Source organism: Salvelinus namaycush, chromosome 26, assembly GCF_016432855.1.
Source record: "Salvelinus namaycush isolate Seneca chromosome 26, SaNama_1.0, whole genome shotgun sequence".
In the NCBI taxonomy this organism is placed as follows: domain Eukaryota; kingdom Metazoa; phylum Chordata; class Actinopteri; order Salmoniformes; family Salmonidae; genus Salvelinus; species Salvelinus namaycush.
This window is the reverse complement of record NC_052332.1, coordinates 37,152,568-37,166,027: the sequence shown is the minus strand read 5'-3', so window position 1 is coordinate 37,166,027 and position 13,460 is coordinate 37,152,568. Positions and strand designations below refer to the sequence as shown.

General features: G+C 41.6%; 1 protein-coding gene across 1 annotated transcript; it reads right to left on the bottom strand.

Moving 5' to 3' along the window:
- Positions 1 to 5,141: 5,141 nt before the first annotated feature.
- nsrp1 (nuclear speckle splicing regulatory protein 1) lies at positions 5,142 to 8,427 on the bottom strand. Its single transcript, XM_038964771.1, has 8 exons — positions 8,327 to 8,427; positions 7,810 to 7,897; positions 7,423 to 7,479; positions 7,180 to 7,308; positions 6,709 to 6,916; positions 6,488 to 6,590; positions 6,050 to 6,389; positions 5,142 to 5,716 (listed from the first exon to the last, which is right to left on the bottom strand). Exons 1-8 carry the CDS (start codon positions 8,344 to 8,346, stop codon positions 5,522 to 5,524), a joined length of 1,140 nt encoding a protein of 379 aa, XP_038820699.1. The 5' UTR covers positions 8,347 to 8,427; the 3' UTR covers positions 5,142 to 5,521.
- Positions 8,428 to 13,460: the final 5,033 nt, after the last annotated feature.

Sequence of the window (13,460 nt, the reverse complement as noted above, 5' to 3'; positions counted from 1 at the left end):
CATTTTCTATTGGGCACAAATTGTAAGTAATATGTTAGTCATGACATTGGAAATAGCATGTTTGGTAGAGGGGAATTACAAAGGTGTGTGTCTAGGGCACTGTTTCTTTATTCCAGGGACCGGCAAACTATGGTCACTTTGTGTCAAGGATCGGCAAGCTTTAGTTTTTCCTCCTTGGGGGACAGCTTACATTAAAGCTAGCACTTAGAACTGACTAAATTGGAGTCAGTTAAATAGCTCAGGGACCAGCCAGCAACATCCAAGGGACCAGCACAGGTTTAGAAACACTGGTTTGTGTAAGTGGCACCATTCTTGACATTTTAGGTATGAAATTCATAAGACACTATTCATTCTCATTATTCTCAGCATGACAGTGTTGTTTTTGGGCATGCGACGTCCTCAATAATTGCATAAAATAGAGCAATTATGTTGGATTCTAGCTTCAAATGTACGTATTTATGTTACCATACTAGAAATGATTGATCACTTTACATGTAGAAGGAATATACACTACCGGTCAAAAGTTTTAGAACACCTACTCATTCAAGTTTTAATTAGAATTTTTACTATTTTCTACATTGTAGAATAATAGTGAAGATATAACTATGAAATAACACATATGGAATCATGTAGTAACCAAAAATGTGTTAAACAAATCAAAACATATGTTATATTTCAGATTCTTCAAATAGCCACCCTTTGCCTTGATCACAGCTTTGCACACTTTTGGAATTCTGTGATGTGCCTTCTTAAAAGTTAATTTGTGGAATTTCATTCCATCCTAATGCGTTTGAGCCAATCAGTTGTGTTGTGACAAGATAGGGGGGTATACAGAAGATATACAGAAGGTATAAGCAAAGAGAAACAACAGTCCAGCATTACTTTAAGACATGGTCAGTCTATCCAGAAAATGTCAAGATCAAAGTTTTTTCAAGTGCAGTCGCAAAAACCATCAAGCGCTATGATGAAACTGGTTCTCATGAGGACCACAGGAATGGAAGACCCAGAGTTACCTCTGCTGCAGAGGAGACGTTCATTAGAGTTACCAGCCTCAGAAATTGCAGCTCAAACAAATGCTTCACAGAGTTCAAGCAACAGACACATCTGAACATCAACTGTTCAGAGGAGACTGTGTGAATCAGGCCTTGATGGTCAAAATGCTGCAAAGAAACCACTACTAAAAGACACCAGTAAGAAGAAGAGACTTGCTTGGGCCAAGAAAACAAGCAATGGACATTAGACTGGTGGAAATTTGTCCTTTGGTCTGGAGTCCACATTTTATATTTTTGGTTCCAACTGCCGTGTCTTTGTGAGACGCGATGTGGGTGAACGGATGATCTCCGCATGTGTATTTCCCACCGTAAAGCATGGAGGAGGAGGTGTTATGGTGTGGGGGTGCTTTGCTACCTCATGAAGCTGGTTAAAAGAGAATGCCAAGAGTGTGCAAAGCTGTCATCATGGCAAAGGGTGGCTACTTTGAAGAATCTCAAATATAAAATATATTTTGATTTGTTTAACACTTTTTTTGGTTACTACATGATTCCAAATGTGTTATTTCATAGTTTTGATGTCTTTACTATTATTCTACAATGTAGAAAATAGTAAAAAATAAAGAAAAACCCTTGAATGAGTAGGTGTTCTACAACTTTTGACCGGCAGTGTATATGTTAGGGGTCAAGGAAGGGTAAAGAGGAACTAGGTGTGAGTGAAAGTTACTGTGAGAGAAAAGGGGAATACAGTAGATGACCCAGGTCTGTTGAGTAAAGTGAACACGAAGTCACTGATAAACATCATGGAGAAGTGACCAGATAAAGAGGAACTGCTAGCAGACGGTTTGACTGCGAAGACAACAGAGCAACATCTAGGCAGTGTCAGGCAGATGATAGCAGTTGTGAAAAAGTTACACCACTAATTTCATCTTGACGTATAAATGCCTGTTTGATCATGTGCAAAATGTCCTTGCAGCTGTATGACTTAGTAGGTGAATAAACTGGGTGTGAGGTTTTTCTAGTCGTCCGTTTGAGTTTATACTACGTTTGTACAGAACCTAGCAGTACAATCTGTCATTGTCATTTTGGCCGATTCCATGTAAAAATTTACCTGAGCATGCACAAGTAAAATTAGTAATTTCCAAATTAAACCACGTTCATAATTATCCTAAAAGTCTATATTTCAAAAAAAAAAGACCTTTATTTACTAGGCAAGAGACAGACAGAGAGACACAGACAGACAGACAGACAGACAGACAGACAGACAGAGAGAGAGAGAGAGAGAGAGAGAGAGAGAGAGAGAGAGAGAGAGAGAGAGAGAGAGAGAGAGAGAGAGAGAGAGAGAGAGAGAGAGAGAGAGAGAGAGAGAGAGAGAGAGAGAGAGAGAGAGAGAGAGAGAGAGAGAGAGAGAGAGAGAGAGAGAGAGAGAGAGAGAGAGAGAGAGAGAGAGAGAGAGAGAGACGGGAATAAGAACAGAGAGGGTGTGGGAGAAACAGACAGAGAGAGAGATCAGAAGACAGAGAAGATCAGGTACATGCAACACGGACTACACTGCACAGCTCATTGAAGGACAGGGTCCCAATACCGGAGACATCAGTACCATAGAAGATGTTCTGGAAGACACACACACACATACAATTTACTATGAGCTTTCATAAATAAATGTAAATGATTGAATATGTTGGAGTTCAGGCTTTATTTGAAAAGTTTAAGTAGGAAATCACATGAATTTTGACCCTTACAGAGTAGGTGGCCAAGTCTCAATTAGAAAGGGGTCACAGAGCTTGTTAAGGAGACGTCCTTAAACTTATTATCCCCAGTCCAACATCAACTGGTCAACGGCTCCATCAGTTACCCAGAGCTTCTTAGTCTATGATTGTGGAACCAGATTCAAGGTAGGTGAACAAGATTATATAGTTATATTTTTTGGTGGGGCAAAACATATTTCAAGTGAATTTTAAAGAAATAAACAAACATTACACTCACAGAAGTTCCAAAAGAATAAAGACATTTCAAATGTCATATTATGTATATATAGTGTTGTAACGATGTGCAAATAGTGAATAGTCTCTTTCTCTCTGTCTCTCTTATACTATCCCACTCTCAGACACATTATTATGAATGACACAGCACCCATAAGAACATCACTCTGGAAAGCTTCAAGACTCTCGCCCTCCGCCTCAAATGGCACCCTATTCCCTATATAGTGCATTACTTTGACCAAAGCCTTATGGGCACTGGTCAAAACTAGTGCACTACATAGGGAATAGGGTGCTGTTTGGAATACATCCTTCATACTACTCTCTCTTTCTAGCATTGATTTTGCAGAAACATTTGACTTGCAATGATTGTGATATGTGGTTGTTTTACCTACCATTTTCACTCTGAATAATAGTGTCTGCTAGATGTCTAAAATGCTAAATGTATACATTATCAAAATGTTGTAGGAAAAAAAATACATGTTTTATAGCACTGTTAAGAAGGATAATGAACAGGGATTAAATTGGAGTCGGGGGGTTCAACTGTAGTTCCAAAGTCTTAGGATGGGACTCTACACATTTGGAACGAGCTGGTCAGGGAAAAGCTGTTGAAAAAACCTTTCATTCCAGTGCAGAAGTTCACTTGTGGGAAAAATAAAGTTACCCTGTCTATTTTGTCCCGTGATCTAGAATAAAGTTCAACAGGTTGAAATTGAGTGGAAAACATGGTCATTGTGGATGTTGTTTCAACAATGAAATGGACAGCGCTTTCTAAGGTGGTGATTCAAAACACCCAGATGCCTAGTAGAGCTTATGCATACACATAGGCCTATATATGAGCCCAGAAAAGTTATAATTATAATTAGGCCGTTATACAATACATACCCTACCGCATATTAAACACACATCTTTGGTACATAATTGGTCTAGCCCATACTCCAAAATTAAACAAATTCTAGTAATCTCTTTGAGTGTGGCCTGTGTTATTATTATAATGGATGGACTGGTCACCTTATTGTACACTCTAAACATTCTATTCATTTGTATATATTATGGATGCTGCCAAAGCTACTCTTCCTGGGGTCCAGCAAAATTAAGGCACTTTATACAATTTTAAAAACATTACATTCACAGATTTCACAACACACTGTGTGCCCTCATGCCCCTACTCCCCCCCCCCACATATCTACAGTACTAAATCAGTGTGTATGTATAGTGTTTATGTCATCGTGTGTGTGTGTGTGCCACTGTTTGTGTTGCTTCACAGTCCCCGCTGTTCCATAAGGTGTTTTTTAAATCTAATTTTACTTCTTCCATCAGTTACTTGATGTGGAATAGAGTTCCATGTAGTCATGGCTCTATGTAGTACTGTGTGGCTCCCATAGTCTGTTCTGGACTTGGGGACTGTGAAGAGACCTCTGGTGGCATGTCTTGTGGGGTATGCATGGGTGTCCGAGCTGTGTGCCAGTAGTTTAGACAGACAGCTCGATGCAGTCAGCATGTCAATACCACTCATAAATACAAGTAGTGAGGAAGTCAATCTCTCCACTTTCAGCCAGGAGAGATTGACATGCATATTATTAATATTAGTATTATATTCATGAGTCTGGGAGAGAGCATATAGGCAGGTCTAGGCGGGGCTGTTGGTTCATTGATTGTGCATGGCAGCTTACAGTTGGCCTACAATTACAGTGAATTTGTATTTGATTTTGAATAATCTAATAAGGCATTTCTTTATATTTTCATAATTAATAGGCTGCCATATTACCTTTAGCTACAGAATACTGACCACTGAGTTTCCAGCTCATCCTCACTCTCCTTTCTCCAGCGTGCAGAGAGAGGGGCTGGCAACAGTTGAATTATGTTTTGTTGTGAAAACATGTTATTATCGATGCTCCCAAACATGTCAACAACTATATACTTGTTCTGCTCTGTTGGACTGAGACTACATCAGTCCCATTCAATCGCAGAAACATTTCTATCTATAGATAATGGTATATAAAGATAGTGACTGGGAGTATATTAAATTATGAATGAGTATGTAAAGCAATTGGGTACAGTAAACTATGTTAAACGGTCATTACAGCTGCCCCAGGAATATCCCATATTAACTTAAGGTATGACAGATAAATAGTGAATATATGAGCGCCAATGACTGCCAATACACCAGCCATATGTTCCGACATTTATTAACACAACATAAACAGGAAGTACGGTACTGTCCATCAGGAGAAAAAAAACTGAAATAGAACAGAAATATTCAACAAAAACACATAGTTCCCTGGTGTGGGGCACCTCACACACACTACATTTTTCATCACTTATTCACCCTCTCACTTAACTCAAGTCCTGCATTCACTCATTTAAATCACTCTCTACCATTCCATCTTTCTCCCCGGACAGAACCATGAGACCACACTCTTATTAGGTGGGTCCGTCAAGTGCAGCGTATTAGAGAAAGAAGTTCACACACACACATCTGTTGACGTGTCTCAGTTCATCGGTCACCCTCTATGTCATCACACAGTCACAGCTGTCACCGTTTATGTGTGTTCAGTCCTCCTCCTTCTCTATGTACGTCTTGGTGGCTGAGCGTGCCATCTGTCTGGCCAGGTATCTGTCTCTGGCTGAGGTCACGGTCTGCTCACTGCTGCGTTTGACAAACTTACTCACTTTACTCTCCTCTTCTCCCTCCTTCCCCTTCTCTGACCCCTCCTTCCCTTCTCCCTCCTTCCCCTTCTCTGACCCCTCCTTCCCTTCTCCCTCCTTCCCCTTCTCTGACCCCTCTGACCCCTCCTTCCCCTTCTCTGACCCCTCCTTCCCCTTCTCTGACCCCTCCTCTGACCCCTCTCCCTCCTTCCCGTCGGTTTTCATAGTCTTTTCCTTTTCTCCATCCCTACTCCTCTCTTTCTCCCTGCCCTTGTCCCTTTCTCTCCCCTTGTCTTTGTCTAGATCCCTCTGTTTCTCTTTCTCCCCGTTCTCCTTCTCTCTGTCTTTCGGGCTCCTTTCTCTCTTCCCGTGTCTCTCCTCTCTCTCTTTATCCCGCCTCCCCCTGCTCCTGTCCTCCTCCCTGTCTCTATCCCTCTCCTTTCTTCCATCCTTCTCATCTCTCCGTCCACCATGCCTGTCCTCCCTGTCTCTCTCTCTGACCCTCTCTCTATCCCTTCCTTGGTCTCTGTCTCTCTCTTTGTGTCTCTTCTTTTCTCTCTCTCTATCCTTCTCTCGCTCCTCTTCTCCACTCCCAGAGGAAGGGGACCTCTGTCTGTAGTGGCGTTTGGCACCAGGGGCCGGCTTACTGAACCCTGCCTTCTGATCCTGCCCCTCCTCGCTGTCGCTATGGGAACTGGGGACGTGGTCTTGTGAGGGAGGTGAAGGCGGTGGGGATGGCGCTTCTGTCTTGACTTCCTTTGAACTCTGATCCCTGCATTGAGAAAGAGAGGAGAGTTCAATCTAATATTCATGTACACATACTGGTAGTAAAGGGAGATATTTTAGCTGTGTTTGTGTGTGAACTCTGACCTCGGTACAGAGCGGTCTGGTATGGCCTCCTCTCCTACGGTCTGGTTCAGCAGGTGTCTGTAGAAACCACTCAGGTCTTTCTGCTTCTTCACATCCAGAGCAGCTAGACACACAAACACACAGCATGGCTTTGTTTATTCTATAAACTACTGGATTCATAAGACAGTTTCTCCCACACACATCTATGTTCATAAACACACATACACACAGCAGTGTCTCACCCTCCATCGCTGCCTCTCGCTTTTCTTTTTCCAGCTCCTCCTGTCTCTCCTTGAGTTTCTGTCTGTAGGCTGAGGTGACGTAAGCCTCCTTGTCTGCAAACTGCTCTCCCTCCGCCTCTCTCTCCTTCTGGATCTTCCTCTCATCTCTCCGTTCCTGCTCCTTCTTCCTCTCCTCCACTGCTTGCAGCAGCTGGTTGATGTATTTTGGCTATGGAGAGAGAGAGAGATAAAGGAGAAAGAGCAGTATGAGCAAAGAGGAGAGGAAGGATGAGTAGAGTGGGTGGACATAAGTGACAAGAGAAAGGCAAAATGGAGAAAAACATAGTGAAATTGTGAGGAGAGGAAAAGAGGGGGGCGGGGGTAGCAAGTGAAAATGTGAAGGAAAGGGGGGATTGAAATGGAAAGAATAGCAAATTAAAGAAGATTTGAAAAGGTGGGAGGAGGCTGGGGGTTGTTCTGGATCTGCTGTACCTTCCTGTCGGTTCCTCCCAGCATTTTCTTGCTGCTCTCCAGCCTCTGTTTCTGCATGTCATCATAGACACCATCGTAGTCATACACACTGCTGTCCTGCTCTAGAGCCTTCTGCATCTCCAGACGTGTCTGCCACACACACACACACAAGAGAAAGATGGGTCTCGGTCACAAAATACAAAAAGCAACTTCTGGAGAATTTGTTGTTACCACCGGAGGTTTCTCATTCATCCATTCACTCACCTGTTTCATCATCCTCTTCTTCAGAGCCTCCTTCTGCAAACTCTCCCCAACCGAGGTCTGGAAGACAGGATCACACAACATCACTTCTGATAGAGCTTCAATCATTTGGCAAAGCTTGCAACTCACTCACACTCATCTCACTGGCTGCAACAAAGGGCATGAGCAAAGGAGTGGAGAAACTTTAGACTTCTCTAAATGATCTGTGACCCACACACAATGTAATCTTCTTAGGCTTCCTTGCAAAAGAGTTTACTACCAATTTGCCTTGGAAAACCCAGGCTTCTCACAAGTAAACAAAACTAGATTTGGAAGGATGAGACTAACTATCAGCATATCTCAATAGGATACAATAAGAGATATAGATGGACATTCAGACCCTTTTCCTACCTCTTCATCAGAGTCATCCCCAAATACTGAGGGTCTGGGCAAGGTGGCTGTCTTAGACGCTCTCTTCTGGGGTATGATCAGGCCGTACCTGGGAACAGGTGACATGAATGGACAGCAAGCACCAACATTTGAAAGAAATAAAGTGGGAAACTAACTAACGTTGGCTAGTTACAAGCTCTTCGTTGCGAAAATGAACAGAATTTCCGTGATCTAAAATCTAGGCCAAATCAGGTTTGTGTTCTCTTCTCTAAACTACAAACTTCATTGATTGCATGAAGGTGGCAATGCGGGACCGACTGGCTGCTCCCGTTTGTTAACTTGATAGCTAACGTTAGCAAGTAGCTAACAATGTTGTTGGTAGTGGATTGCATGGTCGTGCACACATTGCTGCTTGTAGTGTGTCCAGTCATTGCACACGGCGACCATAAGAAACAGCGACGAAATAAACATGTTTGTATTATAAATACCTAGCTAGTTGCGATAGAATAACATTTTTGTAGTGTCAATTTCTACTTACTGTTTACTAGGTGCCGCCATCTTACTCCTTGAAATATCTCTGAACCGCTGCGGCAGATTCGTTGGCAAGCGAATATAAAGTATTAAGCCTTCAAAAATAATTTGATGGTTACAAAAAAAACATGTGCAATATAGCCAGGTTTATATACATAAATATAATAGGGTTATATTTTCTCAATTCATCTGGAGCCTTGTCGCTGTATATAGCGAAAGTGCCAAATACCAATAATCAGATTAAGATCAGACGCTCAACATTGCAGCGAATTGGATAATTGTATTTTTTATTTAACTAGTCAAGTAAGTTAAGAACAAATTCTTATTTACAATGACGGCCAAACCCGGACAACGCTGGGGCGCCCTATGTATGGGACTCCCAGTCATGGCCGGATGTGGAGAAGAGTCGTTCAGATGGACATGTCAGGGTCTACGTTTTAGTAGGCTCCGTTTATTGGACCGAGTAAAACAATCTCTATTAATAGTTTATCAGCAAAGGCCTGTCTGTAAATGTACCTAGTAAACTCCAGCAGGTCTAGAGTGAATCAACAAAGATGGTTGCTTGGACACAGTACACCGCCACTTCGGTCGTCACTAGTTACCACAAGCAAAGTCATAACCCCCGCCTATTTCTCTTATTAAAATCTGATTTTTAACCTAACCTTAACCACACTGATAACCGTATGCCTAACCTTAAAGCAATGTTTTTTTCATGAATTTTGACGATAAAGCTATTTGGACTTTGTGGCTGTGGAAAGTCGTCACTTCCACTGCCAAATCAGAGAAGAGACGAAGCGAGACGTTCAACTCGGCCTAAAATCTGTCTTCCCCAGCAGGTGGCGTTGTTTCGTTTCCTTCGCTCACAAGCGATTCGTTTTTGTATGGAGGTCACTAGCTGTTTCCATTAACTTGTCCATTGATTGTTTTTTGTCGACATTTAGAAAGTTCGCATAGAACATAGATGCGACAATGTCGGCCAGGGTGGATTTCCATTGAACTATCTTGTGTCGATGAAAACAGCTGGACGTAATGACGTCACACATACACTTTTTTTTCTTTCTTCGCAAAATCCAACAGTGTCAAATAAAAATGTAGTGATTGAAGTGTTTCCATTGCCCATTTGGCAAATTGCACATTAATATTTTGGAGACAGCCTGTAGCCCATACCCTCCCACCTATTTGTTTCATGTCTCCAGTGCTTGACTTGGGATGAAAAAAATCAGCAGGAGATGTGTTTTTTCAAGTCGGGCCATTAGAATACTAGAAATACTAGAATATAGAAATTCCCAAATGACATGCTATATTTTCCTCTGAAATTCACTAAATAAAGGGTTAAGGGTTCATACAGATTTTGACAGATTGAATTTCAGGACTTTTCTTTGACTTCTCCACCATGAATTTTAACCACATTTCCATTACCAATAATTGGTGCCGTCTTTATGTAGCCGACATAAAAAAGTCAGCATAAATGTGGTATTGACACTAGAAGGCAGCTGCTCTCTGATCCCACGTTGGCCTACAATCTCGTGTCGTTGTGCCCTTGATCAAGGCACTTAACCCTCCAAAAAGTCGAATAACTGCACTGTTAGGCTACTGTATAAAACATGTGTTCAACCCTCCATCTGGAGAGCTACTGGGTGTCCATGCTTTGATCCAGCACTGAAACACACCCCGGAGTCTGCTGAGCAAGATCCTGTTGAGCAGCTGATGTTTAGCCTACAGTGTGGTGTGTTAGAGCAGGGCTTGAACAAAAGCATGCACACCCAATAGCTCTCCTCTCTCATGATGTCTCAGATAGCCCATGAAAGCCAGCATGGATAGAATTTAATAATTGAATATTATTTGCCATATTCTAATAATTATCATGTGCCAACATATCGCCACAGCCTGTGCCATGGCACACCTGCACTCCTAGACCTGAAATAATTGGATGGTGAAACTTGCCAGCCAACCAGAATAATGAGGTTTAGCAATTCAGGCATTCTTGAAAATCAGGACAATCCTTGAAAAGATTTTTAAAAATTGTTTAAAAAATAATAATAATTGCAAGCAGTAGGAATTCAGAATTAAATGTGGAGTGGAGTTTATAGGTACGTGATGACATCACGTGCCACGCATCCTTCAAAAATATTCGGCAATCATAATTTATTCGAAAAACCGTTTAACAGAATTTGTCATAACAATGAAAGTTTGACAAAAGAAAAATCCACCCCTGTCGAACGGATAAAAATGTTGTAGCCTATATCTGCCGTTTCAAGGGACATTGCTTTTCCCTCTGCTACCACACGCAAGCGGTACCCGGAGCGCCAGGTCTAGGTCCAAAAGGCTACTTAACACCTTCTACCAAGCCATAAGACTGCTGAACAATTAATCAAATGGCCACCCGGACTATTTGCATTGACCCTGCTGCTACTCGCTGTTAATTATCTATGCATAGTCACTTACCCCTACCTACATGTAAAAATTACCTCGACTAATCTGTACTCCCGCACGTTGACTCAGCTGTATATAGCCTCATTGTTATTTTTGTATTACTTTTTTTATTTAGTAAATATTTTCTTAAAACTACATGGTTGGTTAATTAAGGGCTTGTAAGTAAGCATTTTACAGTAAGGTCGACACCTGTTGTATTCCGCGCATGTTAGAAATACACTTTGATTTTATTTAAACCTGGGTCAATGGAAACCTGCCCATTGCGAGAATGTCGAATTTGGTGAACAAAAAATGTAACGGCCTACGTGAGGTTTATTTGACCGAATAGAAGTTTCGTAATACTTAGGTTGTTATGAGTGTACTGATACAAGGACACGTGACATATCGGCGTTGTCTCAAAATGGCTAAGCATTATCATGACATGAGGCTATTAGCATAGCATCTCTCTCCATTGAATACAGGCGGTTGACGTCAAAAACCCTCATAGAATATTCAAAATTATATTAAAATAATGAGATGTATCCACCTATCCAAAGAGAGGAATAGAAGGCAGCTTGATAGCCCACCGTGCCGCTTTGAGGACAACCACACCCATTATTTGGCAGAGAGACAAGTATCTTGTCAGTATATTTATAATCTTTGGCCAAAAGAAGCACAACCACAGATTATCCATCATATTGATCAGATACGCAAGTGGGCGCTCTAACAATGAAAATAAATGTCTTAAAAAATGGAAGGCAGTCGGGAGGAGGCAAGACCAGGTGGGACCGTTCAAGCCAACAAGAGGGGCGATATGAGTGTGAACAACAGGCACAACTCTAATATATTGTTTTTTCAACAACAAAAAGTAAAGTCTCCTACTTATATCAGTACACTCGTAACAACCTAAGCATTATGACACTTATATTAGATTAAATAAACCACACGTAGCAAATAAACCATGCCATTTTTTCGTTAACCAAATTTAACACTCATTGACCTCCATACAAAAACTCCTTGATTGGTGGGCGAAAAAAATGAAATGACGCCACCTGCTGGAAAAGACAGATTTTGGGCCCAGTTATCCCTCTCGCTTTGCCTTTCCCTCTCTGTCACAACCTAGCCCAGAGTTCCCCAACTGGCGGCCCAAGACAAATTTGGCCCGTGGGGTGGTTTTATTTGCTCCCCCAAAATTTTCTGAGGTCTTTTTTTTTTTTTTTAAGACGATGAAAACACCAAGAAATCAGCTTCAAGTGATTTTTATTTTGGAAATCTGTACCAAATGATTCCCCCGCATAATAGAGAGACGTGAATGTATACAAATAATAAATGATAGTTGATTGGATTTATATAGCACTATTCTACTAACTGAGCACTATTCTACTAACTGAGGTACTCAAAGCTCTTTACATAGTAGGGGGAAACTCACCTCATCCACCATCAATGTGTAGCATACACCTCAGTGATGCACAGCGACCATTTTTGTGCCAGAACGCTCACCACACATCAGCTATCAGGTGGAGAGGTGAGGAGTGATATATGCCAATTAGGAATGAGATGGATGATTGGGTGGCCAGGTTGGGAATTTAGCCATGACACTGGGGTGAACACCCCTACTCTTACAATAAGTGCCACGGGAATTTAAATGACCACAGTCAGGACACCCGTTTTAACGTCCCATCCGAAAGACAGCACCCTACGCAGGGCAATGTCTCCAAATGTAATCAAGATTTGAAATTATTATGTTTTAGTCCAATATTATATCTGCTTGGGCTTCTTGCGGTAAATTTGCAGTCTAAAAATTGTTTTTATTATGTTCACGACCAAAGACCATCCGCTCAAGAAATGATTGGCCCGCGGCTGAATCTAGTTGATGATCCCTGACCTAACCCAAAGGCTGGCAGATGGCGATATTAGTTCTTTCATCGTACTGTCCAAAAGGGAATGCATGCAGTCAACTATACGTTCGTATCCCCCGTGGACCGGTTCGTACATAAAACATTCTCCATTCAGGCTGCAAAGGCATCGATTTCGTCCTTAAATTTCTTTATGAAACACAATTTTCCACCACCATGCTAGATTAGCTAATGACTGTCCTGCTTAGCTAATGTCTGTCCTGGACGTTGCGTATCGCGTTCACCTAATCAAGTTGCAGCAGTCTTTTATCTTGAAACACCAGAGCAGAGGTGAAAAAAACAGAGTCCTGCAATTGTCTGAACTTTTTGAATTTTTTGAATTTTTGAATTGCAATTGCAATTGTCTGAACGCGATACGCAACATTCAGGACTAGCATTAGCTAATCTAGCATGGTTGTGGAGAATGAAATGGTGTTTCATAAATAAAGTATGCAAATTTTCCCCCAAAAAATCCGTCTTCTCGCCATTAAATCGAGGATACGAGTGTAAAGCCGGGTGCATGCATTCCTTTTGGACCGTAAGAGGAAAACGACTCAATATCGCTATCTGCCAGCCTTTGGGCTACAGCACAACCGATAATTCCTATTTGGAGATGAGGAAGGCTTGAAAAAAACAACGTTTTTATTGCATTTAATTACCGTAAAACCATAACAATTTCATGGGTTGTTGGCTCTCCACCACCATGCCAGTTCTCCTTAGTAATACCATACCACTAATACCCACGCTTTCTCACTTTCTCTGATTGTCATTATCTCTGCTGAGATCAGTGTGCTCAGAGAGCTACCCTGTGATTAAAGCTGGGGCGTTGATTCC